Source organism: Clarias gariepinus, chromosome 3, assembly GCF_024256425.1.
Source record: "Clarias gariepinus isolate MV-2021 ecotype Netherlands chromosome 3, CGAR_prim_01v2, whole genome shotgun sequence".
Taxonomy (NCBI): Eukaryota; Metazoa; Chordata; class Actinopteri; order Siluriformes; family Clariidae; genus Clarias; species Clarias gariepinus.
The window spans coordinates 26,959,732-26,986,097 of record NC_071102.1 but is presented as its reverse complement, the minus strand read 5'-3'; the positions used below and the strand labels follow the sequence as shown (position 1 = coordinate 26,986,097).

Sequence of the window (26,366 nt, the reverse complement as noted above, 5' to 3'; positions counted from 1 at the left end):
CTTTACTGACATCTAGAGGCCAAATCAAAGAATGCAGAAAAGACCCATCTGAAGACTTTTAGCATCTTTGCGCGCCCAGTGCATCGTTAACGATGTGTTAATGGACTGTTAGCATACCATTCCCAGATTTGTTTGCCCTAGAAAGCTTTGAAATGTATATCCCTTTTACAGAGACAGACCCACCCAAAATAGATGTAGGCTTTTATAATTATATATTTTTTTTAAAAAAAATATGCTGCAAATGATAAAAGTAGAGATAATAATAATAATAATAATAATAATAATAATAATAATAATAATAGAGAGTAATAGTGTTTGGAAATTAATCGAATTATTTTGATTTAAAGGTATTTCGAGTGCAAACTGAAATACTGACTTCTAGCATGATCTGTTGTGTTAAAGACAAGCACAAGCGCATTTATATTATAATAGGGTTATTCGTCCTCGGCATCTACGATCAATTGACTAATTAGACGGTTTTCGTGAAGAAGCAACTTTGGAATAAGTCCTAATCCCATACACTCTATAAACCAGAATTAGCCAAAGTAATTAAAATAAAATTAAAGATTCAATAGAAAAGAAAGAAAGAAAGAAAGAAAGAATCAAATAGTTCAGTATGTTTTAGTATGTTTAATTTCGAAAGAAAAACTGTACAAGCAAGCAAAAATATATGAATGAAAATCTATTCCAAGTGCAACATTTCAAGGTTCATTGTGAGAATTTTAGACCCTCCTGTACCTGATCTCACTAGGTTTATTCTGGTCATAATGAAAGTATTGTGAATACAGCAGTGTGCGATGCAGTTCAGGAGATAAATCAGGCTTCCCCCAGCTGGCCTCATCTACTGATCTGTACATGTAATATACACTGTGCTGTCTGTTCTCTCTGTCTAGACCTGTAGGTGAGTCTGTGCTCGCTGCTCTGCTGTAGAGCCGATCTGAAAAGCAGAGGTCGGTGTTGAGGATCGTCTGGGCTGGGATCCGCACCTGGGGGACGTGATCCTTCTTTAACAGCGACTCTATTGAAAATGGGCCGGTGAATTTCGTGGGACGGTTCTCCATCTTAACGGGACACACTGGTGGAGAGTGGACAATCGGAGGTGCTGGTTTTCTGTCCCATGCTGGGGGCAGTCCGGGGAAAAGCTCGGCCATGTCACTGAAGTGACGCCGCAGCATCTTCGGAGTGATGCTGCTCTCATCCACTCTCCAGAAGTTCCTCTTGGCGTTTGGGTACTCCGGATCAATCGGAACCTGTGATCAAATTGAAACATTGTAGTTAGTGTTGATCAACCCTATTACGTCAGAGTTGTGCAAAACAACGACCTAACCGCCTTACCTTTACAAAACACTTGTTGGCTGACAGACAGACTCTGATGTTGTTCTCCAGGCCTTTCCTGTCCCCGGTCACAAATACACCCAATTTCTTCATAATCTGAAAAATAAAATATCAATGCTTACTATAATGCATGAATTTAAAATGCTTAACAGCACGTGTATGAGTACAGGTTCTTTCTGATCCTACCTGCTTGAAGGTGAGCATCTTGCTGGGAGAATCCTGAATCACGTATGCAACCAGTCCAATGTAGGTTCCTTTCGTGTGTCTTTTATATTTTCGGTTCTCTCCCAGTAGAGGTCCATTCACTGTGTTAGTCATGGTGAAACGCTGAACTCAGACTTCAGATGAGACTGGAGTGAGAAGACTGTGGGCCCGAATTTATAAGACTAGCAGCATACAGAGGAACAATGTGGGTGCATGCCAGCCTAAGTGCGGCTATTACTAAATCTGATGAGGTGTTAAGATGTGGGAGGCACCTAAACCACTCAAATCACAGAGCTATAGCCTATTTGCATCTGAACTGAAAAGTCGCATAGGTTCATTTTAACACGTTTTCCTAATGTTATTTTGTTACAAAAACAAACTGGCTCTAGGTCTAATTAATTTATGATTTAAGCTGATTTCAGAGACACATTAAATGTCACTCTTGTATACCTGTGATTATAACTTTAGATTAATATGTTGAGGTTATGCATTATGCATCTTTCCAGGTAAAAGATGCACGAAACGTGCAAAAGATGTATCAACCACAATGTATATTTTATTAGTTTTTCTCATTATGCAAAATATTTATATCATAAAAGGTATGCAACAAATTTATAGGACAGACTAGAAATCAGAGTATACTCAAGAAGTTAGCAGTAGTTTTCATACCAGTTTACAAAAGTAAATATTTAGATCTTTTCAGAATGAGGTCATACACTCTCACACCTATAATTACTATATTAGCATACTGTAAGCTATTTAACCACTGTAATGTATTTAATTTGCTTATTTTATCAAGACCAGACTAATAGAATGTTGTTATAGAAATTTCGATATGCATTTAATAATTATTATGTATATATTTATTAAAAGTACATAATCTTCTTTTCGATTTCATCATCAGTTGTTTTTGATGTTGTTGTTACTTATTTAATTAATGCCATATATTTTATTTCATAAAACATTATTAGTAATGTTTATATATATATATATATATATATAAACCTGTTAACTAATATATTGTGAGTCAAAAAAGTCAGTCATGAAGTAAAACTACATAAACACAGGAAATATTAAATATTAAGTACATAATGTAACACAAAAAGCAGAAAACGCTTTTTAATTATTTAAATGTTGCATTTATTAATTTCTTAATACATCAAAATAAAAAAATATCAAACTGAAATCATTTGATTATAGATTGCATTAAAAAAAACGTCATGTTCAGAAATGTGCAGAAATGTGCAGTCTTTATTCATCATAGTGAAACCCGACAGGACATTAATCCTGCAGAGATTAACTGTGGTTATTCATGCTACATTCATGATTTAAACAACACAATATGTTTTTATTTATTTTCCATTAAACTGCCTGTATGAACTGTAGACGTTATTTAAGCATTGTATTAAATTTATAAAGACATTCATGCAACAATGAGGTCACTGGATTTTATAAATCAAACCAATAATATAATTTATTTGTAAGTGAAACATGAAAACATTCAGTGTTTGGCAAATTGAGAATTAAGAGTAATCATCTGGATAGCAGTAAAACACTTTATATTTATATAGCTATTCAATAAAAATCATGCAGTTGTTTGTAAAATTATTCATGTTATTATGCGATTAGCTTGTATATAACATTTTAAAAAAGGTTTTAAGAAAACTGTTGCTCAGGAATTTATCATTAATACTGGCTTGTATATCTCATGTAGTGTTGGAATATACTGACAATCAGTATAAATTTACATAAAGCCTGCGCATTGTGTTTTGTATGTGTTAGGGCACATATGAGAGCATTTAGTCAGATGCTGCAGTTGTCACATTATTAAGGCGATTATCACATTGTTCAGTTAACACGAAGATTAAACTTGGAATGTGGCCGTAGTGAGACCTCGGAACTAGAACAACGCTCTGAGTTTCTTTCCGGACTAGAAGAAATGTAACACGCTACTGAAATAAACAGGACATAAAGGGAGCAGAAAGCTTAATAATTTCAAGGCTTTCATATTGTAACATAATAACTGTATTCAAATAATCAGGATTTAATTTAATTGAGCTTTACGCAGTCATGTATGAAGACAGCATTTCTCCAGAGTTCACAGCTATCACTCCACCGAGAGCGGACTGTGTGTACACGAGCTGCTACTGGTAGGACTGGGGGGGGTTAAAAACAACAACAACAACAACAACAACTATCACAATAGGTCTTCACCAATAGATTGTGAAAAATGTGGCTTTATCTAACTTAGTAGTTGCATATTTAATCAAATGAAAAAACTTTGATGTTAGATTTAAAATGTTAATTTTACTATAATTACAATTTATATATAAACATTTAAAGACCCGTTTGTCACAGTTATGTATTATTTAATAAAAAAAAACATCTTGATTTTATATTTTTATGTGTATGAGGAGGCTATGTGTATTCTTTTACGAATACCGGTTCTTATGGAAGTGAGATGTATTTGTTCTGAATACATACATATACATCTAATATGTGTATGAAAATAAGCTGTTGTTTATGAAAATCATTCAACAAATAATTCAAGGATATATGACATGACATGACATGGTTATAAAGCAGGCAGAAATTAAGTCTTCAGGAAATGTCCCATGTAGATCACATCAAAGGCTAACTAAGCAATATCACACAAGAGGGAGTGCTGTACTGCTAAATATGACACTGTATATAGTATTGTACTGCTAACATTTATATCAGCTTTTATACGACAGTTCCACTAACACTGTTTATTATTAACAGATTTATTTATTTTTTTCGTTCCAACAACACATATCCTTCCCTGCCTGGCAGAACTAGCCAACCAAAACTAGCAGAGCTTGCAACTGACATTTGGTGTAATTAACAGGGGTGAAACTAGTTGTAAATTATTTTCTGTACTATGTAGCCAAAAGTGAGGGGAATAAAACATGGAGGTGGTGGACAGTCCTGTAAATCTCCTAAATTGCTCATTATACGCCCACTTATTTATCTTTAGTAGAGCAGAATATCATGTTAAGTTTTAGGTTCTGGGGTTGAATACCAAATGGATGGAAGGCTAGTATGCTAGGGTGTACAACCCATTGTCTCACACACCAAGTAGTGGCCTTGATTGGAGAGTCTTTAGAATTTATCCTTGTGTTAGAAGCTAGGTAGCTTTGTAGCCATAAATCAAAGAATACTGTGATTTGTAACGACTTATAAGCAATTATAAATTATTATCAGATGTGTTTTCTTGCTGAAAGCGCTTCTGTGGCTGGTTTTGAATGCATACAGACCTACTTTCACCCATGATACAACCAGCAGTTAGTGTAATTAACGGTTGGGGTGCAGAGTGATACATCCAGTTAAATATCCTAATTCTGTTAGCATGTATTATTACCACTCATGAAAAACATCTACTTCAAATCAGACTGCTTGGTCGGAACTAACTGTTGTATAATAAAGATCATAACATTATTGTCTTCCCAGAGATAAAAAACAGTAGTTGTAAATGTTCAATGCTGTACATGTGATACTTTAAAAGATCCTCATATCTGTGTCCTTTTAAAATTAATTTTCTTCTACAGTGAAGAGAATGTGTGGAAATTGTGTGAACATATCCAGGCTCAGGAGACATGCCCACTGGACGAAGTGTATGCAGTCTTCATATCGAATGAAAATAAATCGGTGGGTAAAGTTTACTGAGAAAGCAAAGATTGATCAGTCGTGCTAATAATGGTATTATTGATGCTCTTTTCCTGTGCAATGCAGATCCCTATTTGGAGACAGAAATCCAGTAGAGGGAGTGAACCTGTGATATGGGTATGCAGATCCTGTCACAAAAAAGAGAAACAACTAAGTCAAATATACCTTACAAAAAAAGTTCATTTTAAATATTATAATATAGGCTATGATTTGTTTTAGGATTATCATGTTGTGTTGCTGCACTTCAACCCACAAGCACAGTGTTTTGTGTATGATCTGGACACCACCCTCCCCTTCCCGTGTCCTGCAGATGTGTATTCGAGAGAAGCATTTCGATCTGATGGGATGTTGAAACCAGAATTTCGAAGGCAAGTTAGAGGTGTAGGGTTTTTCAGTTTATTTAAGGTCTACTTTTACATTACATTGAAATGTGAACTTTTTTAAACTTTTTTTTAACATTTAATCAAACCATTGTAGTATGTGGTATTCTTTTTAGGAAAATGCGAGTCATTCCAGCAGTCACCTATTTAAAGACGTTTGCTTCAGATAGATCTCACATGAAGCATTCTGATGGGACATGGCGTATGCCCCCACCTCCTTATCCTTGCATTGAAACAACAGGTAAATGATTTTGCCGCTAGCTTTCTTTGCATTCTATCCTCTTTATCTCCTAACAGCTCGTGTTCCATTTTTTTTTAGAATTCAAAATGAACCTGGATGACTTTATTAGCATGGACCCAAACGTGGGCTTAGGGAAAGTTTACAAGCTTTCTGGATTTCTGCAACATTTTGGAGTTAAATGATGAATTTAAGAAGCAGCAAATGAACTGTATCAAAGTGATGCTAAAACGTCAAAGACGAGTTAGGACTGTCGAGGTATGGGATAATATAACCCACTTACCAAATCAATGGACGGTACGTGAACATGTCTGGTTCTGTCCTTCCAGTTTCTCAAACCCTCACAGCGCAGTTCACAGCGCAAGGCGAATAAGGTGTTTATCATATGCAAACTGTTTCATTGATTTAGGATAAAATGGTAAGAAAAAAAAACAAAAAATCATGAAGTCACTAAAGACTATTGGTTAATATTTAGATTTCAAAATGTGTTGATTTTTTTTATAATTATTAAAACATATTTCTATCCTTTAAGTAAAAATGATTGTTTTTTGTAAATTGTGTGCACAGGTATGTATGTTGCTTTGAAAAGGTGCTCAATCTGAAACAATGATGTGAAACAATTTACTGTTGCATGGCCCATTAGTAAATCACTGTATGCAGCTGTTCTTGGTATTGTCAGCCCATTATAGAGCAGTTTATCTTCACAACTCTTGCAATTGTTTTGCAAATGCCTTGTTACCTGCTGCATTGTTTTTTTTAAGTAGAGCAGTAAAAACAGAGCGAGTCCTAACATTTATTATTGTCCTGTGTTCTCATACAAAGAAGAGTTGGAGATATACAAATAATAAAAATGCTGTTATTCAGAACAGAATTATATCAAGCTTTTTGAACAATTGGGGGGGGGCAAGCACATATTTTGTATAGCTGCAATTGTTCTATGCAATTGCTGCCAGGTAATCCTTTACTTCAGCGGGTGAAAGTCTACGGAATCCTGCTTCGTTACAGATGCCCACTTCAATGTTATCTTCGGTCATTTGTCCCTCAAAACTCTCCTGTTCAAATAAACGAAAAGAGCATACATGATTTAGGCAATGCAATATGCAATAAAAATTGTTCTGTATGTCATAAAATGATATGTATTGTTGCTAAAGAAGGTACATAAGTGCTAAATGCTCAAGCTTTCTGTCTTTAACACCCTAACACTAAATTATAAGCTTATCCGCGATGAAGGTTAGATTTTTACAAATTGTATTATAATAACTTTTAAATAAAACCACAGTAAGTTTGTTCACTGATGTTTGTTGCCATCGCAAATTAGTTTGTAAAGCTGTAACGCACCTTTAGTGTCAGGATAGCTGTGTGTATGGCGTCTTCAAGTTCCAAGTCCTCGTTGTATCTGAAATTAACAAAACAAACAATTAACAACTTCCTGTGACATTTTTGTACAATATTTTTTTCGCTTGTATGAATTGCATTTTCAGCATCAACACAAGGTAATTGAGGACACTTGATTGGGAATGTTTGGTTCTGCTCACATATGTAGCATGTGGTTTATACTATATGTGCAAATACTTATAGAAAACACCAGATTCTACAGAAGTAACAAAAGCACTGCTGCACAAACTAAAGAATTTTAGACTCCTGATATCACCAAATATTGAATCTACTGACTCCAAATATCAGCACACTGAAAACATAATTTTTATACTGATTGTAATATTTTACAAAGCAAGAAAATACTTTAATCATATTTTAAACTGAGTTGTAGAGAAAATTGGCAAATTATAAATCTGTGCATCATCAGCCACATTTTGACATAATTTTAATCCTAACAGCAAATATCTTTTTTTTGTCTCCATTACCGTTTCTCAAGAAACGTTTTTCCGTTCACATAGTTCTTTCCCATTGCTGTGGCTTTCCAGGCGAAATACGCACCCTGTAAAACCAGCAGAGTTATACACATTAAAATTTATGCACCATGAAAAAAAACTATAAAAATAAACAGATTACAACAAAATGTGTGCATTTGTATTACCGAAGGGTCCGACTGAAAGAGATATGGTCTGTCCTCATCCCAACCAGCGATGAGCAACGACACCCCAAACGGACGTACACCTCTACAAATGAAAAAAAAAAATCCCTGACAATTTAAACAAATTAAAAGGGGTACTTTTTTTACCAGTTCTAATTTGTCTCATTTTTTATTTTAACAAGATAGCAGTACTAATTTGATATGTGCCCTATAAACCTAAAATACAAACCCCAGTTATAACTCCTTATGCATAAAAAAGTGACAAATTATATGAAGCTCAGTGAACATACCCTGACTGTGTGTATTCTTGCATGACTGAGGCCACCCTCTGCACTAGCTGGCCTGTAGGAATGGGCTCTTGGTAAACCAGGAAGTACTGCTGGGCCAGTTTCCTCGCTCTCCTGACCAAGACTCTGTCAGGAAAAGCACAACAAAACAAAAATAAAAATCACAATACTATAGTTTTATATGTTAACATGTTGGGGCAAAGATAATGACAAACTTAAAAGTTTCAAGTGTTAATAATTTAATTATGCATTTAATATAAAGAGAAATGTGATTGCTATATACCTGTAGTCGGGACCCATACCGCTGTACACCATGCCGATGTTTTTAGTTATGGGTTCGACTTTGTGAACGCTTTGCTCGTCATAAAGTATGGATTTTTGCTTCTTTTCTGTTGCCAGCACCACACCGTTGGAGGCTGATAAACAGGGAAAAGGTGGACATCAACATTGCAATATTTTTTCACCATAACAACACTGCAATATTTTTTCACCAGTCTTATCTTGGAAGGATTGGGTGCAAAATGGGAGTAAACCCAGGACAAAACATTCAGGAAGGGCTTTGACGAGGATGGATGCTGAAGTATACATTGATCAGCCATATAACATCATGATCACCAGCCTTATATTAAGTATCTCCCCCATGCCACCAAAACATGACCTGTGTTCTGACCCCTTCTATTGGAACCGGTTTTAACCTTTTTTTCAATTTGAGCTACAGTAGCTCTTCTATTGGTCAGGGTCGTTCCCCATGTTTATCAGTGAGCCTTGGCGCCACCTATGACCATTCAGTTTCGATTTTCTTTCCTTGGATCACTTTTGATATGCAGTCTGGGAACATCCCACAAAAACTGCAGTTATGGAGTTGCTGTGTGGCAATGGAGGCTTGAAGTGGGTGGGAATATTAATATAGTATTATGCCGCAAGTGAAACTTTTTTTCCCAAAGTTAATGAGTTGAAAGCAGAACAAATGGGCAAGCATACAGATTTGAGTAACTTTGACAAGGGCCAAATTGTGATGGCTAGACTTTAAAACTGCAATTCTTGTGGAATGTTCCTGGTCTGCAATGGTTAAACCATATCAAAAGTAAAAATAAGTCATAGAATGTTATAACTGTTTTGGTGGCATACTCAATATGCATCAGCATCCATCAGTGTCACAGCCCTTCCTGGGTAAAATGGCGACAGGGTCATGGATGGCTAAGGCTCACTGATGCACAAAGCTGGCCTGTGTAGTCTGATCCAATAGAAGCGCTAGTGTAGATTAAATTGATAAAGGTTAATGCTGGTTGTGATAGAAAGGTGTCAGAACACACAGTGCATCACTTATTGTGGCAAAAGCGGGAATACTCAATGTTAGGCAGATGGTCATAAAGTTATGGCTGATCAGTGTATGTAAAATGATAACTTACTTACCTTTGATTCCTACAGATGGTGCACCAGCTGCTACAGCTGCTAAGGCATATTCAATTTGCACCAGTTTCCCAGAAGGGCTGTGGAGAGAAGAGCAGTTTTCACACAGTCAGATAGAAATATGTTGATTTTTTTTTTAAATAATGCTGTAAGCCAATCCTGATCCTGGAAAACATATTTATGACCGATTTTGTGTTGTGCATTATTTTTATATAGTGACAGTGTTCAGTGTAAAGATGAAGTCAGTAAAGTTAGAGCAGGACAGTTCTACAGCCTTACTACAGTACAGGATTAGCTTAATTTAGCCTGCAGGACCTGTGCTGTCCACTATGCTGTAAGCAACATAGTAATATTAGTAGATGATAACTATAGAGAAAATCCCACATGAACTGTAAATAAAAAGATAAATATTTCATTTATCCACCATTTATTTATTAAAGGCGAAACATACTGTAAGAGGCATTTCAGGCTTTCAGTTTCCACTCACTAGTGTGCTGCTTTCTGAGCGTGACAAAGCAGCTCTCTCACACACACACAATCCCAGATAAACACAACCCAATACTATTATACATCTATATACTTTACTGTAGTTATACAACAGTTAATATACTCTAAAGTCGAATGAACCACAAAACACGATTTAATCATCACTTTACCTAAACGTAGTGAGAGAGAAACTATATCCGCGCTCTGCCATTTTTAATTCCTTGTCTGTGAAGACATTCAGTAACAACTTCCGGGTTCACGCTTCCGCCAAAATAAAAGTCAATTTTGTAACTCAACAGAACTGTTCTGTATACAGAGTCAGCCAACAAAAGAAAAAGTACACGTACACGTACACACACACACACACACACACACACACACACACACACCAGGTAAAGAAAAAAATTTGAATAAACAATTTGAATACTAAATTAATTGATATAAGTTATGTAATAATATACATTTTAAAGCATATTTCTAGATTTTTTTTTTATTTTACTAGTACTGTAATAATCTTTTATATAATAATCTTATATATCATATATAATTCTTAAAATCCATTATAATAATATAATATACATCTAAAATATTTTTCTCCCTTTTGTGTGAAATCAGCACAAGTTTGTGTGTATTTTTGCTTAGCTCATACACACTTGCATGTATACATGTGAAACTTGGTACCATTTGGATCTCACTGAGCTGAGTAACTTTTCTATGCATGGGCTTTACTCAACAGGAACTTCTCCTAGGGTTTTAAACGGCACCAAACTGATTTTAACGCCACTGAGGATGCCAATATGATTTCACGTCACAAAAGAATGCAAAATTGGGAAGGGATTTTTGACATCTCAAATAGTTCATCTGTGGTGAGGATTTTTGACATCTCAAATAGTTCATCTGTGGTGAGGCCCTAAAATTGTGCCGAAAAGTGGTAGAGTGATGCTTTTTCTCCAGTATCCAGTAGCGATGGCACAGGTGCTCGGGACCAATCATTGTTGCTTTGGAACTATGTTTACAATTTTTCTTTGTATTTGAATTATATAAAGGTCATGTTTAAAATTTACTTAAACAGACGCAGCAAAGCTTAAACAAATATTATGTATTCATGATTGCCCTATATGTCCTGATGTGCCTTTTAAAGTCTTAAACTGCCTTATAATTGTAATGACTTAATAATATCTATATTTTTATGTGAGTGTACTAAGAAAAAAATAGAGCAATCAGTAAGTGACTTGTATTGTGTATTTCTCCTGAGCGGAAGTTAGAAGTGTGATTTCCGCTCTCGTCCTCGTCGTTCCTTCGACAGGCTCGCCTTCTGAGACGCCAAGGTATTGTGTTTAAAGAAGTGTTTGAATTACTATTTTACTCCGTAAAATTCGACTGCTTTACTCTCATGTTAAGAGAATAATGTTTTTTTCCCTTTTTGCGCTGTATTTAAGGAAAGTGTCGCCATAAAGCGGAGTCAGGCGGCAGTAGAGCAGGCGGAGGGTAATGTCGGGCCGAGGAGGGAAGATGGCTCTTCAGTTAGCCGAGCAGCTCGTTATGCTAACATCATAACCGGCTTTTACACGGTAGCTAGTGCAGATAGATAACTCATCCGAGTGGACCATTATCACAGGCGCATCTGATCGGTCAGGATCGATAAATTAAATGTAATTATTGTTAATATCGCTGATTAAGGCGGTGTAGGAATTTAACGGGTTTATAACAGCTGTGTTTCGGTTGAGTCGGCAGGGCAGAGCGCGCGCTCGCTGATGCTGCAGTATTAAATATCTAAGAATATTCTTTATAATTAATTAATCTGTTCTCCTTAAAACACACACACATTCAGTTACTAAACTTTAAAGTGTAGATTCATATTGAGTCCAAGTTTCTGATGATGATGGTGATGATTGGGCAATGTCATGCATCTTATCATGGGGGGAAAGTAGGTACTTGTATTATTCATAGGTTTTCTACCAAACCATACTGATGAACTAAACTTTCCACCAACAAATCCCAGTCCAAGATGATGATGATGATGCCAGTAATACTTGCTGATTTAATAATTTTTATTTATTATATAGGCGTAGTGGTTAGCTCTGTGGCCTCGCATCTCCAGGGTCAAGAGTTTGATTCCCACTTCAGGCTTGTGTGCATGGAGTTTGCATGTTCACCCCGTGCTTGGTGGGGTAACTCCAAATACTTGTTAATAACTAAGAGTAATGCAGTAGGAGAAGCTGGAGTTCCCCAAAAATGAGTTTGAGGTCAGTATTAGGGATGAGAGTCGCTTCCCTCTGAACGATGAGCCCTGGGCTGGATTCCAGCTGGATGAAGTGATGGAGTGATAATAATACAGATAAACTGTCCCAGTAGTTTGGGAAGCTTCAGTTTTCCATGACATGTTTTTCTTATGAACATGTTGCAGATTGTTTGCTGAAATTTATCCCCTCATCAGGTCTTTTAAATTTCACTTTGCTATCCTTTTAAGTCTTTTGTTTTTATGCACTATTAGATGCATCAATCACTATCAGTTAGACACTCAATTGATTTTATTGTCTCTCAGTCACTGCCGTCGTCTTTTTCATTATTTACTTCTTTATTTTTTGTTGTTTTCACTGTTAAAAAAATGTGTTTTTTGTTAGAAGCTCAGCAAAAATAAAATAACGTAGTGTACGTCTTATGGTGTTATGCATCATTCTGTGTGATTATCTTTTTTATTCATCTTATTACATTTCTTTGCGTTGGGTAATGTTGAATGGTTAATTTTTTTTAATTTGTGCCAGCCCGTATGTAAGTTAGAAATATGTTTCCCTTATTGATTTAGCAAGAATGATGATGCAGCTTAAAAATGGTTTCCTCATCCCCACCCAGAAATGTAGTGACTTCCTTTTATCTAGATTATTATTATTTTTTTTTTGCCATCTGTTAATAATTATTAATACAAACCAACTGGGTATGATGTTTACAGGCAAAGGCAATGGCTCGCGGGCAGCAGAAGATTCAGTCGCAGCAGAAGAACGCCAAAAAGGCAGCGGAGAAGAAAAAGTCACAGGGAGCAGATCAGAAAACGGCTGCCAAAGCAGCACTCGTCCACACATGTCCTGTTTGCAGGGTGAGTCTGTACACTTCTACTGGTTGCACATTAGACACTCGTTTACACAATACACATTAAACACACATTCACACAGTACACGTTTAACACTTGCAATTTCTTGCCTAATCTGCTTTTTAACAAGCTACAACATTTCTTATTCCTAACAGACACAGATGCCAGACCCCAAAACTTTCAAGCAGCATTTTGAAAGTAAACACCCCAAGTCTCCTATGCCCCCTGAGCTGGCAGATGTGCAGGCATAAACATCTCAAGGAGTTGCAAGTGTCTGCATCTGGGGTAAGGGTGTTTTAGTGGATCACAGTACATATGATGTTCAAATGCAAATGTCTGCCTGTCTGTGTGTGTGTAGCCGTGTTGTCATTGTATTTACATTAGTGTCATTTGCAGATCCTGGGGAGAAACGATGTGATTCAGCTTGGCCAACTGATTCAACTTCTAGAAACAAACTCTGGATATGATGCAACAGGAGAATTAATGATGGACTAAAGCACACCAGCACCCTTTTGATTTTATATTTTTATATGTATTACCATTCATTTGGGCGTACCATCAGTTTTAGTGTGCCGTACCAGAATCATAATAACTTTCTGTCCACTTTTAGTGTTTATTCTCCACTGATTAATATGTCCCTCTCTTTTATTGCGCATTTCATGTGGAAATTCATATTAATACAGATGCAAGTTTTCTTCGGTGCGTACAACTCGATAATGCTCTGTACACATGAGCCATAATAAGAATTGCATCATTGTGCGAATTAACAACATTGGCCAGGATTGTGATTGGATTAAATGACTTCAGTTGGGAGAAAAGGGAAAAAAAATCCTCAAAGCAAAACAAATGCTCTTGTAAAGTACTTTGGGTGTTGAATAGAGCCTCTGCGTAACGTGTGCTTACTTTTCAATTTTTTGCTAAGGTTTTCAATAAATGTGTAAGCATATAGTTACTGTGTGTCGTTGTGATCACCTCCAGGCTGTGTAATGGTGTGTTTGGAAAAACTCTTGGAAAGATCATTAGGGATAATTTTTTTTTTTGGATAAAGTTTCACACATATCACTAAAATATCTTGGTGGTTAAATGTTGAGGGTTATAGCGCTTTGTAGCAATTTGTAGGAAAGGCGTTATTTCCACCAGCCGTCAGGTCCTCATGCAAATGTAGAAACGGTTGTCCTTCAGCATGTCCTTTGAATCCTTTAATACGGCAGATTGAAAGAATCATGACTTTGAAATAATGTCATAATTATGATTTTGTCTTTAGTATGCCTTAAAATGTGTCACTATTTAACAAACAAAGGGCTGTCTATTAATATGGTAAAATTGCTTTTAGGATATGTTAAACATTTATGGAGTTTCTGCCATAGGAGAGTCTTAAAGACAAGGCAAGTTTGCACTTATTGTTTTTTTTATTCAACAGGACCAGCTTTGTTTTTAAATGAAAAAAAAAAAAGTGTGGATAGAGGATGGTTATTTATAGTGGTTATGATGTAAGAGAGAACAGGAACTGACTTAATTCATGGATATTTCATAATTATAATTAAGATTATTTTTAAAACATGGCAATATTTTTATATTACGTGATTGCTTGTCACAGTTGCAGATCAACAAAACATCTTAACTGGTCATATCTTATGGATATATTTAACCAGGTCCGGCTATTAAGCTCTCTGTGGCATAAAAGACACTGGATGGTTTTCTGAACACAAATGAACCCGAGTTCCTGTAAACTAAGCAATGATTTATTTACTCCCCCGTGACAGTGTAATTTAGCTGATGCACTAACAGTAGCATAATCAGCGTCTGTAAAGCAGCAGTCACATTATTGAACAATTTCCTGTTACAGCATGGGAAAAAATAAAGCTACATAGTACAGTCAGTCTGTATTATGGAGCACATCTCAGTAAAGACACAATCGTGAGTAGCAGAATTTGAGAAAGGTATTTTATTGTGCACTACTGCAAGGCAGTTTGAATATAGGTGGCAGTATAATACAGAGAGAAACAATCTCACACTGACACTGATTCTTGAATTCCTTCTGTAAGTCACTGACATCCAAGGAAAGAAATCAGTGGAAACAATATGTTATAAAGATTACAATTAAATTATTATAAACTGTCTCATGTTGTTCATCTGTTATGTCAAAGTATGAATGAAAGAATAAATTTTGTTTCTTACAAAGTTGTGCTTTAGTTTAGCATACAGACCAAGATATCGGCGAAACAGACTTTACAACTGGACTTAATATATTTTTAAAGAAAATGGTTTCTTTTACTGGCTCTATCCTGTTTGTTAGTTGCACTTTATATTTGATAAAAAACAATGATTTTATTTCCTCAACAAAATGTTTAACACACATCTCGCTCACCTGAACGCTAGCATAACATTCCATAAACTTTTTGTAATATTACAATTAGTTATAATTAATAGTTATGGTTTCTGATTGTAATAACGTTAGAAAGAGAAATCCATAATTGTACACATCTGTATTCATAACACTGAAATTCCTGATTTATTTTCTAAATTACTACAAACCACAATAATGAGCTGTTGTATCATTTTAATAGCTTATTTATTTTACACCAGGAGAAAAATATATAAAGGTCCTGTTGAAACAATACTTTTCTTAGCTTGAAATAGTGCAGTAGGGACAGTGGCAGACTGCCACCACTAAACAAACAGAGACACAAGTTTACTGGCAGCCGCATGTCTTAACCACCATATTTCGATGTTTTTTAAGTATTACATTATTGTTGTCATCGTAAAACAGCACAGAGATAGGGCTAAGTTTGGTCGGTGCACAGCAGGCCTTTGGAACCTCGTCAGGTTTTATAAGGTGAACCTGTCAATGAGAAAATTGTATTATTTATACAAGGTGGATCCATAGGTACATTTCCTTATATAAACATATATAATATAGATAGCCATAGCCATTAACATCATACAGTATATGCAGTTATGCACTGGCCAGAAAATAGAAAAAACACCGCCTTGAATTTAACTAAGTAAATAGCTACGTGCCTTTAATTGGATAATTACTGCAGTGATTAATGTGTTTCAGCTAACAAGAAGTTATTTAACTCTAACAGATGCAGTGTGTAGCTTCTCGTTTCTTAAACAACCATGTCAGAGGACGTATCCTGTGGTCGTGGCAGCAATGTTACTGTTTCAGAAGAGGAAAATTAACTGGCCTGCATTAAGTAAACAAACAAAAAAACTGAGGAGGTTGCTGAAACTATTGAAATTTGGGTAAGAACTGAAAAACACTATTTAAACCTGGAAGGATCGTGGCGAGACGTCAATTTTGAGGAAATCGGAAAAACTTGGTGAATGAGTGTGATGTGAGATCACTTAAACACTTCAAACTGCAGAAAAACACTTTAACACTTTGTGATTCTAGTAGTACAGTATATAGCTCTTTCAGTAGAGTTGTTAAGAGATATGGAAAACACTTGACATTACAGCTAAAACAAAAATGTGAACCCTAACAAGTTATACGCTTTAATGTTGTTTTAAATGAACAGTACAGTTGTAGGCTATATGATTGAGACATTTGTAAAGTTAATTTTAGAACAGCGGGTAAATACAGATCCAACAGGATTATTCTGTATGCTCGAATGCTGTTGGTTTTATAATGATGATCAACTTAGCAAATGTCTAAAAGACAGTTAGAACCTTTAATAAGGTACATTATTAAAATATTTGCTTCTTAATGAACTACATATTTTTGATAGTATTTTGTAATCCAAAATGTAGTTATGAGTGTTGTATGGGGTTGTAACATTATTGAGTGGGTTAAGGGTTATGGATTGAGGATTAGGCTTGGAGTTGGTGGAACTGTGGTTTTTTAATTAAATCTTGTATTATTTTGGTTTTGAACAAATATAAAGACATTTATAACTAGTTTATACAGTAGGTATATACTATAAAGTGGGTTTCTAGACATATTTTACTAAACATTTTATTCTAACTGACTTTGAATAGTAAAATTCTTATATATCTTATATAATAAGCTTATCATATATAATCTTTTAATCCTATTATAATAATCTTATATACTCTACACAATAATCTAATATTAATGATATTTTATTATAATAGATTATTATAATAGATTTATATGTCTATGAGATTATTCTTGCAAATAGATATGTGACAACATCCATGTATTAGTAACTTACAGTGGTGTGAACAAGTGTTTGCAAAAAGTGAATTAGAACAATTCTGCAAAGATGAGTGGGTCAAAATTCCTCCACAGCGCTGTAACAGACTCACTGTGATAAACATGCAAAAAAATAAGAAATCAGTAAGGGGACAAACACTTTTTCACACCACTGTATATTTTCCATTTCCCTGAATAAATGCATCCAATTTAGGTAGCAACCCAGCCAATTAGTTATCCGATGCTAGCTACAGTAGGACTGGAGTTGTTATGCGTACAGTGTCTATGTTGCTGAGATTTTTTTTTGTACATCAGCACTGAAACAACCCACGATTGTTGCAGCATGTTCGTGCAGTCTCATCTACCATGCAACTTTGGGAAGTACCTTTTCTCATGGAAGTGCTGCTCAAGTAGGGTAGCTCAGAGAGCTTAGGAAAAAATCTTACTGCTCAATTCTGTCTACATGATCTAACACACTTTGTCTGGTGTGACTCAGGAGAAAGAGGAATGTCCTCACTGCCAGCCAAATGGGAGGTGGATTATTATGCTCTCGAATGTTATTATACAAACACACACACACTCGGGTTGATGATAGGGTGAACGCTTAGACTGTTTCACCACTTGGAATTATATCTCAAGACTAAGTCCATCAGCGCACCAAATCTCCTACGTGTTAATGCTTGTAGAGACGGGTATGTGATCACCTGTGTAAGTCACACGAACACAGAGCGTTCTCTTATTAATCTGGGAAGCGGGTTATTCAGATTCTCACATTCCACTCTTTCTCTTTTCAAGCTTCAGACACATAAGGGTGTTCAAGGAATACTGTATATCATGTACCGTACTTCTAAACAGTATATAGGAATTTGCATCTGCTCAGAATATAAGCTGACTGTGATGATCCCCAATGGACCTTACAGTGGAAAAGAGGCTTGATGTTAAAGGTACTAACCACAAGCTGGATCAATGCATGATTAGTAGCGTTCATACAGGAACCAAGAGGATAGTCACATTCCCCAGCACAATAGTATGCTGAGTAACCAGAAGGAGCCAAAACCCAGTCCTGAGGAAGAAAGAGAGTATAGAAGTAGGCACTTTAACAGCATTTGCCATTATTTTCTTCTCATTGTACAATTGAGCAGTTGAAGGTTAAGAGCCTTGCTCAAAAGTCCATTAGTGGGATTTAAAGCTGGGACCTTCCAAAACATAGGGCAGTGTCTTTTACCCCTGATATACATCTACTTTATTCCTGTAGTTTATCCAGTCACCCAATCATGTTGCAATAGCACAGTGCAAAAAATATGCAGATACCGGTAAGGACTAGGGGGCCAATCCATTGCAAGGCACACTATGGGCAATTTGGGAACACTAATCAGCTTAACCTGCAAGGGGACTGTGGGAGGAAACCCACCAATCACAGAAGGAGCACATGCACATGGAGGAGGAGCACATGAACACTCCATGCACACAGGTGGGAATCGAACCTGGACCTTGGAGGTGCAAGGCCGTCTGAGCGTCAGGTTCTTCACATCAAATATCAGAATGGAGGGGACAAAAAGTATGTTTGACCATGGCTGGGTGTTGGTGCCAGCTGAGCTGGTTTGAGTATTCCAGAAACTTGGATAGCTGAAGATCGATTGAGTTAAACAATGTCTTTTGATTCCGAGTCTGTACACACTGTAGCATCGGATTTCTTTTCTTGGCTGACACAAGGGCAATCTGATGTTGTCTCCTTCTGTTGTGCTCCCCAAAAAGCTTTTCTCCGGCATTTCTAAAGACTGGGTATTTGAGTTATCTTGGCCTTTATTTTAGTTCAGTGACAATGTGTTCATTCTCATCTGACCTCTTTAATCAGGGATGCATTTCCAGCTGTAGAACTGTGCTCACTGGATGTTTGGTCTAAACCTGTTGTGCATGAAAATCTCAAGAGCTCAGCAGTTCCTAAAATGCACAAGCCAGCTACACCTACACCTACACCACATCAAAGTCATTTTTCACATTGTGATATTTGAGTCTGGACCTGTATCTGCACGAGTTCATGCCTTGTGCTGCTGCCATTGCATGTTTATATTAAAGTTCCTGTAAGTGTATTTTAAGCATACATATCACATAAAACAGTTTGCATGATATTTTCTTAATTAATGTAACTAAGTTGCATAACTTGTTTTAAAAGCAGTGTGTTGACGGTCATGTTGGAAATATACATTTTTGCAGCATATTGTTAATTTGGTGGATATGTAAGACTTTACCTTCCAACCCAGGTCACTGAAGCTGACATATAACTCATGCTTCTTACAGGCCTGTCGTCCATTACTTACAGGAGTGTGGTCTGAAATGGAAACGAAAATAGGATAAGAGATTCTGGGCAAATTGTAATAAAAAATAGAGTGCAAGCTATTTAAATTGTTATATTTTTTTCATTTTCATATAGATGATATAAGCTAGATGTGAGCTGTGCTTGCACTTTTTTAAACTTATCAGTTATTAAATATGTCCCAAGTCAATTCAATCTACCTTAAGCATTTATTTTTGCCCTTACCAAGTAAACCTGTTCTGTTGTGAGGTAGATCATTTTTGTGTTTTTTCTTGCGCTGTGTGTTGGGACTGGCAGCACGGGGAGGACGGCAGGGGGCCTGGCTGGCTCTGAAAAATGTTACCATGAAAGGCTGTTTGGAACGCGGCCCTCTGCGACCCACCAAACCCACCCAGCCTACAGATAACGAGCGGTCTAAGAGAGGAAAAGAGCAGTGAAGATATAAACAGATAGCATTTAACACTAATGTTATCATTGGAAAAACAACCATACATTAAAATAAAATGTCTATTCACAGAATATTATTGAATCGGTGCCTAATGAGGTGCTCACCATCCTCTGTTTCCACGTACAGTCGGATGCCCAGGTTGCTTCGCGGTTGCAGGAGCCAGTGGTTGCTGGCAGATGTTACGTCAAAGGCCAGCCAGCCTTCCTGTCCCGCTGGAACCGACTGCATGTCCAACAAGACTAGTTCAGGTTCCCTAAAATCACACCAGCGAAATTAAAGCTGTTTACTTATTTAAAGTAAACAGTCATTGCAACAATTACTGAGGGATTCATTCACATGTCCAATTAGGGAAACCCTTTAAAGATCAAAGCAATAAAGTTTTTTTTTCCATAAAGCTCAATAAAACTTTCCATAAAGTGTAATATAAATATTTGTACACAAAAAAATGCTCTTTTTAGTAAAAAAATAAAAATATATATTTTTCTGTACTTTGCAGAGCATAGAAGTTTTCTTTGAGAAAGGTTAACAGTAGAACGCTTTTAAAAAGTGAAAACCAATAACCTTTTACGGAATATTAACCATTAGTATACAGTACTGTGTAAAAGTCTTAAACCACTCCTAATTTCTTTATATTAAATAAAATTAAATGTAGATTAAATTACAGAAATGGGAATAAAGGTTTTCCTGTAATAGGCTAAAGTGCCTAACAATATAATATGTTAAAAAATAGTTTGTTTAATGGTTGTTTATGAAACAACTTTAGCAGCAACCCCATTTCCCCTCTCGTCTGGTCCAACCACTCAGCATTCTGCATCACCAGTATACTAGTCACCGGCCTGAAAAATATTCCTCTAAAGATGGTCAGGTACAGGGACCGGACTCAAACTGAGAGCTAAAAATGGTTTCTATATAAATAATGGATAATTATTACACAAGACGACATTAACCATACAAGAAAGTCTAGCTCATTGAAAGCAAAATATGAAGAAATGAGATGTGGCCCAAGATGTTTGCACAGTACTGTGCAACTTCTGATAAATGTCCAGAAGTGCATGTATTATAATCGAAAATTATCTAGGCCCATAAATTATTTTCAGTTATCACATGTTGGGTAAACTTAAAAAAAAAATCTATGTAAAACCCTAAACCAAAAGCTTTTCCATTCACAAAAGGAAACATACTTAATCTATCGGCTAGCTTATTTCTGGGGTGAGTGAAGGAAACCAGAGAACAGGGAGCAAATGCATGTGGATATAAAGGGAACATGCAAAACTCCACACACACACAAACACACACACACAGTAACCCGTGCAACTTTACGCACTACACCACTATAGTATATTAAATTTAAAAAAATTATACTAAAAAAATTACCATCTGAATGACCTTGAATAGCCCTTTTCTTAAGAGCAGGACATTTCATTGCACAATATAAAATTCCCAAAGAAACCATACTGTACAATGAAAAAAAACAATGCTTAAAAAGAAAAAAACAACAACATGAAATTCTCTGACATTTGGCAATGTTAAGTTCATTATATTAAACAAGCTCATGTACATCTAAGAATATTGGACAGTTTCAGATACTGAGGATTTATTTGGAGCATTGTGTAAGTGATTAGAGTTGGACCTGTGTCTTTTTTCCCTCTGGATCTCATAGACAGAGATGTGCAGGGTACGATTCGCTCTCTGACCCAAAGTCAGGGTTTTATAGATGCGGAACTCTGCAGCAGTTACTGTCTCTCCTTGAGGAAGCGGCGTCAGATCGAATCTGAACTCCTTCCAGTAGGGCCGCGACTGGAGTAGATCTCTCTCGTGCTCCACTGAAGGACAGAAAGAGAGCAAGAGAGGTTAGAGGTTACTGAGAGCTCTCTGGAGCTCTCCCAGCTGCCCAAATCTTGATTTAGAGTATGAGGGTGCGAAGGAAGGAGGATGAGGAAGAATTTCAAACAAAAAGTGCAGTTCATTTTTATTTGTACAGTATAGCGCTTTTATCAATGGACATTGTCTCAAAGTAGATTTTAAGGAATGTGTAAATTCCAGATTTCTATATTTATAGGGATAAAATAAGCCAGAGACAATGCTGGCGAGAAACCGTGGGAGGAACCACGAATAGTACAGTAAGTGAGAGATGGGAAAGGTCATGAGGTGTACAGAGTATATACTGGAGAAGGAAATGAAAGCAGAGGTGTTGGAAGAGTGAGTGTCCTTCATGAAGGTGTGTATGGGATGATGAGAGGATAAAGAGAGAGCAAGATGAACATTTGTCCTTGCAGAGGCCTGTGGACCAGACTAACACCCATGGCTACGGCTGCACTATAGGGTAATTAGAGACTCTGTGGGGCCGGCTGCTACTCAACACACAACCACTAATTACAGCCCTCTAGTGTATTTTTAGAGGAGTGCCTGACATTATTTTCATTTTCCTCTCCCTCCTTCTCTTTCTGCCTAGCAATGGAGCCTGTAATTCCGCACAGCTGTGTGCATTCAGCATCCTCATATGCCTCTTGGCCTTCCCTCGAACTGCATGCAAGATCCCAATCCCTGTTTCTGCTTCACGTCTTCACGCTCATCAGAACCCCTTTCAGTCCTTACAGGTGATAGAAGAGAAGAGCTCCATATACATAACCATACATACCAGCCGTGGATTTAATGCCGACCGTACGCAGCAAGCTAACAACGAATAAGACAACACGGATATCCTCTCGTGAAGAAGACACAGGAGAGATGGAAAAGGGAGGAGGCCACTGAGAACAGCAGGGCTAATTGCAATTTTGAGACAGATAAGCATCGTCTGGCCGACGAGACAGGAAGAGATACTGGAAGGATAATGTGGTTCTCTCAGTGAAATATAAAACACCAATCCTGGCTCTCTTTCTGGTGTGTTGAGGTTCTTGTCACAATGTCAGATCTACCATACTACTGCAGTGCATTACATTTCTAATTTGGTATAAAGGCCAAGAAACAGAAAAATAAACCCTGGTATGGAGGAATTACTCTCAATCTTAAATTAATTCATCTCACCCTCATATTCAAGTCAAGTCAAGAGTTTAATTCGATTCCTTAATGGGCTAAGCGGTTTGCCCGCTTTGCTATAAGTTTGAGTCAAAATCTAAATCTCCAGTTATAAGCAATTCCAAGTTTCGAAACTTACGATTTACAGAAATTCATCAGTTTTCAACCTGATCTCAATCCACCACATCTGTAGGGTTCAGCTGATGACCACAAGCAAGGTTCTCAACATTTCCCTGTGCTGTTTAAAGTACAGAACGTTGTACAGGTATCTCTTGCTTGCCCTAACAACTACCCTTGGGTTTCCATTACAAGTGAATAAATAGTTTTTTATACTAGCCGTATAAAAGCATCCATTCATCCATCCATCTAGGAACCTCTGTAGTCCAACTGGGGACTGTAGAGGCCAATGATGACCATTGTATTTATTCCCATTTTGTATGACCGGTTGATTGGAAACACTACTTAGCCTAAGTCTGCATGACTTTGGACTGCGGGATGAAACTGGAGAACCCAGAGAACCTGGAGGAAAACCACCAAGCACGGAGAAAACATGCAAACCCCATGCACACAGACCTGATGCAAGAATTGAACCCAGGACTTAGAGCTGCGAGGCGACGGTGCTAGCCACTAAGCCACCATGCTGCCCAGTATAAAATAACATGGTGAAATTACAGCCAGTAGTAATTGTGAATAGTGAATAGGTAAGGTTCAGTAATAACTCAGCTGTAATAATTGCTTCCCAAAGGGGTTCGACTTTGAGTCCTGGATTAAAGTGACTAAAGTTGACGTCTCTGCTCTACACAAAAGAGAGGTAAAGGTTCTATTTAGGACCTGTAGGTGTTTCTTCAAATAAGATAAAACCAACAAATTAGGGTTTAGAATGCAGTCACAAAAACTATAAGCATCCTGTAAGTCAGATGACAGTTCCACCATGACACACAGCTAGTATGATTATAGTGTTAAAATCCCACAATTGCCAGTTTTAAGCAGATCAGAATAAGGATGGTTTGGTTGTACGTGCGTTACAGCAGACCTTAAGCTGCACGCACAGCTTTATACATAAGTGGAGGTTACCAGCACCAGTGTATATGAAGTAAACCAAGGTATTTTATCTGTCACTCACCTAGATTGACGAAGCTCATGACGGTGTCTGCCTCACTGACCACCGTGCCAAGTGGCGGTGTGTGTGTGCTTAGAGTGGGCAATACGGCATGACTGACACTTTCAGGGATGAAGCCGACACCTGGGCCCTCGTCCTCTTCTGCTGAAACGGCATGGTACAGGTCCAGCATGAAGAGTGGAGCAGATGAGGGAGGACGTAAAGGCGGGTGTGGACGAGGCCGTCCCGGGAGTCCCAGGATGGACAAAATCTCCTTTTGCATCTCTTTCTTCTCACGGCCACTCAGCCTGCGGAAGCTCGAGTGCACCATCCCCTCCATTTGCCCACAGACACACACAAACATGCATAGAGAAAGAACGATGATTGATATCGAGAGCCACCGTCCACCTGCGATTCTGTTCCCATAGGAAGCGGTCCTCCTTTTGCCATGGTGTTGGGACACATAGCAGACCAGGAGCTCCCACTTTCCCGCAACCACACTGTCCTGGATTACAGCCTGGTCATCCATCACTGGTTGTGTGGTTTTAGGAGGAAAATTTACCTTCTGCACAAGTGCAACAGTCCTCCTGCGAGTTCTTCAAGAGCAGCTGAAGTTACTTCCCCTCATCAGCTTATATCTGTGTCCGTGTTTCCTTTCTCTTGGCTGTTATCTCCAGACTCCAGAATGATATTCCTCTCCGTCTCATGTAATATCTCCTGTTTACTTATGGAGCGTGATGATGAAACACACCACAGCAGGAGCAGTAGGTTCTGGCAGAGGAATGGCAGCTTGAAGGAAACCAAACAGTTTCTTGAGACTTTCCAATCCTTTGAACTGCGACTTTAGAAGAGCCAGAATAAAGCTAAGTAAAGAGCAGGTGCTGAGTAAAGACTGAGACTAAATGGGAAGTTAATGTCTATGGGTAGAGTAAATAAATAAAGCAGCTCTAATGACGCACCAAAAAGTCTTCAAAGAACCCACAGTGAAACGCAACACCTGCTCTTTCTCCAGACGGCTTACAACTCTGTCCAATAGGATCCAATGAACTGTGAAGAAGGAAATCAGATCCAAAAAAAAAAAAAAAAAAAATCAGAAATATTTCATAGATGGGCAAATTCTCACCAGCGGTCTTTTGTCTTGAGGTTGTAATCCACAGTATAAACTGTCCATGCTTCCCGAGGTGTCGCTATCGAGGAAGATAAATTCGCCTTAGCATTGAACCAAATCCCTTTCTTCAAATGCAGACACTGACCCTTAAGACAGAAGTACTGCACTAGAAGCCTCTGGCCCTTTGCACCGACTATGTAATCTGAATATGAGACTTCCTTCTCATTGAAAGATGTAGTGAGGGCGTGTCCAGAACGGCCAGATCCTCCTCCCTCTTTCTCCCTCTCTCTCTGCCACTACAGTGCTTCCTCTATTCACTATATCATCTATCTCATCTTCCACACACCCAAAATGTGTCCTGTCACGTGAGGATGCAAAGGGTGACTTGAACAAAAGTTAAGATTATATTACAACTAGATTTGATTTCAGGAGAGTACAGGATTTCATTAGATGTTTAAAACGTCCACCCAAAAAGAAACAGCATTAAAGGGCTTCCCTTTACAGATCAACCCAGGAACGAACATTCAGCTGATTTAAGAATGCTAAGTTTATACTCTAAAAATTTTTTATACCGTTGCTAGAATGCAAACATGATGTTTAGTTTTAGAAAATGTTCTCAATCTCATATCCATCCATCCATCCATCCATCTAGGACCATCTTGGAGAAAAAGTGAATTTTTAGATAGTAACACCACTTTTCATAATACTCGATGCTTAGTTTTTTGTAAATATGCATCCACGTTTATATTTTTTATCAGATAAAATGAAATATTTGCTAAATACAATTCCGTGCCCTTTTATGTAGTGTCCGTAACTTTCAGTGATCTTAATTGTCATTCAGATGAAACTTTACCAGTTTAGATTTCACATGAAAAGATATAAACCTGAAAAAGTTTTTCATTTTAAAACGCTAAATTGTTAAGATATTGCAACATGAATTTGACATGGTTACGGACACTACAGATCTTTAGCTTTTTAAGCTTACCAAAATCCAATTAAAGTAACAATTTTTACATGTCATATGCTTCTAGAAGCTTGCAACAATTTTTTATATCAATAATAAAATAAGAATG

The 26,366-nt window shown here is 37.2% G+C and overlaps 4 protein-coding genes across 5 annotated transcripts; 2 read left to right on the top strand and 2 right to left on the bottom strand.

Moving 5' to 3' along the window:
* Nucleotides 1-3,460: 3,460 nt before the first annotated feature.
* Nucleotides 3,461-6,725, top strand: ntaq1 (N-terminal glutamine amidase 1). The gene is made up of 6 exons (XM_053493280.1): nt 3,461-3,689; nt 5,109-5,208; nt 5,293-5,343; nt 5,446-5,594; nt 5,723-5,847; nt 5,926-6,725. The coding sequence occupies exons 1-6, from the start codon at nt 3,610-3,612 to the stop codon at nt 6,027-6,029; spliced, it is 609 nt and encodes a 202-aa protein (XP_053349255.1). The 5' UTR covers nt 3,461-3,609; the 3' UTR covers nt 6,030-6,725.
* A 19-nt stretch (nt 6,726-6,744) lies between these two features.
* Nucleotides 6,745-10,313, bottom strand: psma2b (proteasome 20S subunit alpha 2b). Its single transcript, XM_053493279.1, has 8 exons — nt 10,230-10,313; nt 9,577-9,653; nt 8,447-8,579; nt 8,167-8,289; nt 7,880-7,961; nt 7,707-7,780; nt 7,183-7,240; nt 6,745-6,896 (listed from the first exon to the last, which is right to left on the bottom strand). Exons 1-8 carry the CDS (start codon nt 10,268-10,270, stop codon nt 6,780-6,782), a joined length of 705 nt encoding a protein of 234 aa, XP_053349254.1. The 5' UTR covers nt 10,271-10,313; the 3' UTR covers nt 6,745-6,779.
* A 1,001-nt stretch (nt 10,314-11,314) lies between these two features.
* zgc:91910 (Zinc finger protein 706-like) lies at nt 11,315-14,095 on the top strand. 2 transcript variants are annotated; one of them, XM_053492512.1, is made up of 4 exons: nt 11,315-11,387; nt 13,010-13,153; nt 13,303-13,432; nt 13,544-14,095. In XM_053492512.1, the coding sequence occupies exons 2-3, from the start codon at nt 13,019-13,021 to the stop codon at nt 13,396-13,398; spliced, it is 231 nt and encodes a 76-aa protein (XP_053348487.1). In that variant the 5' UTR covers nt 11,315-11,387; nt 13,010-13,018; the 3' UTR covers nt 13,399-13,432; nt 13,544-14,095. The 2 variants fall into 2 exon arrangements, with proteins under 2 accessions (XP_053348487.1, XP_053348488.1); XM_053492513.1 differs by having other exon boundaries at nt 11,334-11,387; nt 13,016-13,153.
* A 982-nt stretch (nt 14,096-15,077) lies between these two features.
* Nucleotides 15,078-25,475, bottom strand: bmp8a (bone morphogenetic protein 8a). The gene is made up of 7 exons (XM_053492511.1): nt 24,210-25,475; nt 21,702-21,894; nt 20,176-20,324; nt 19,849-20,037; nt 19,559-19,638; nt 18,262-18,372; nt 15,078-15,989 (listed from the first exon to the last, which is right to left on the bottom strand). The coding sequence occupies exons 1-7, from the start codon at nt 24,712-24,714 to the stop codon at nt 15,840-15,842; spliced, it is 1,377 nt and encodes a 458-aa protein (XP_053348486.1). The 5' UTR covers nt 24,715-25,475; the 3' UTR covers nt 15,078-15,839.
* Nucleotides 25,476-26,366: the final 891 nt, after the last annotated feature.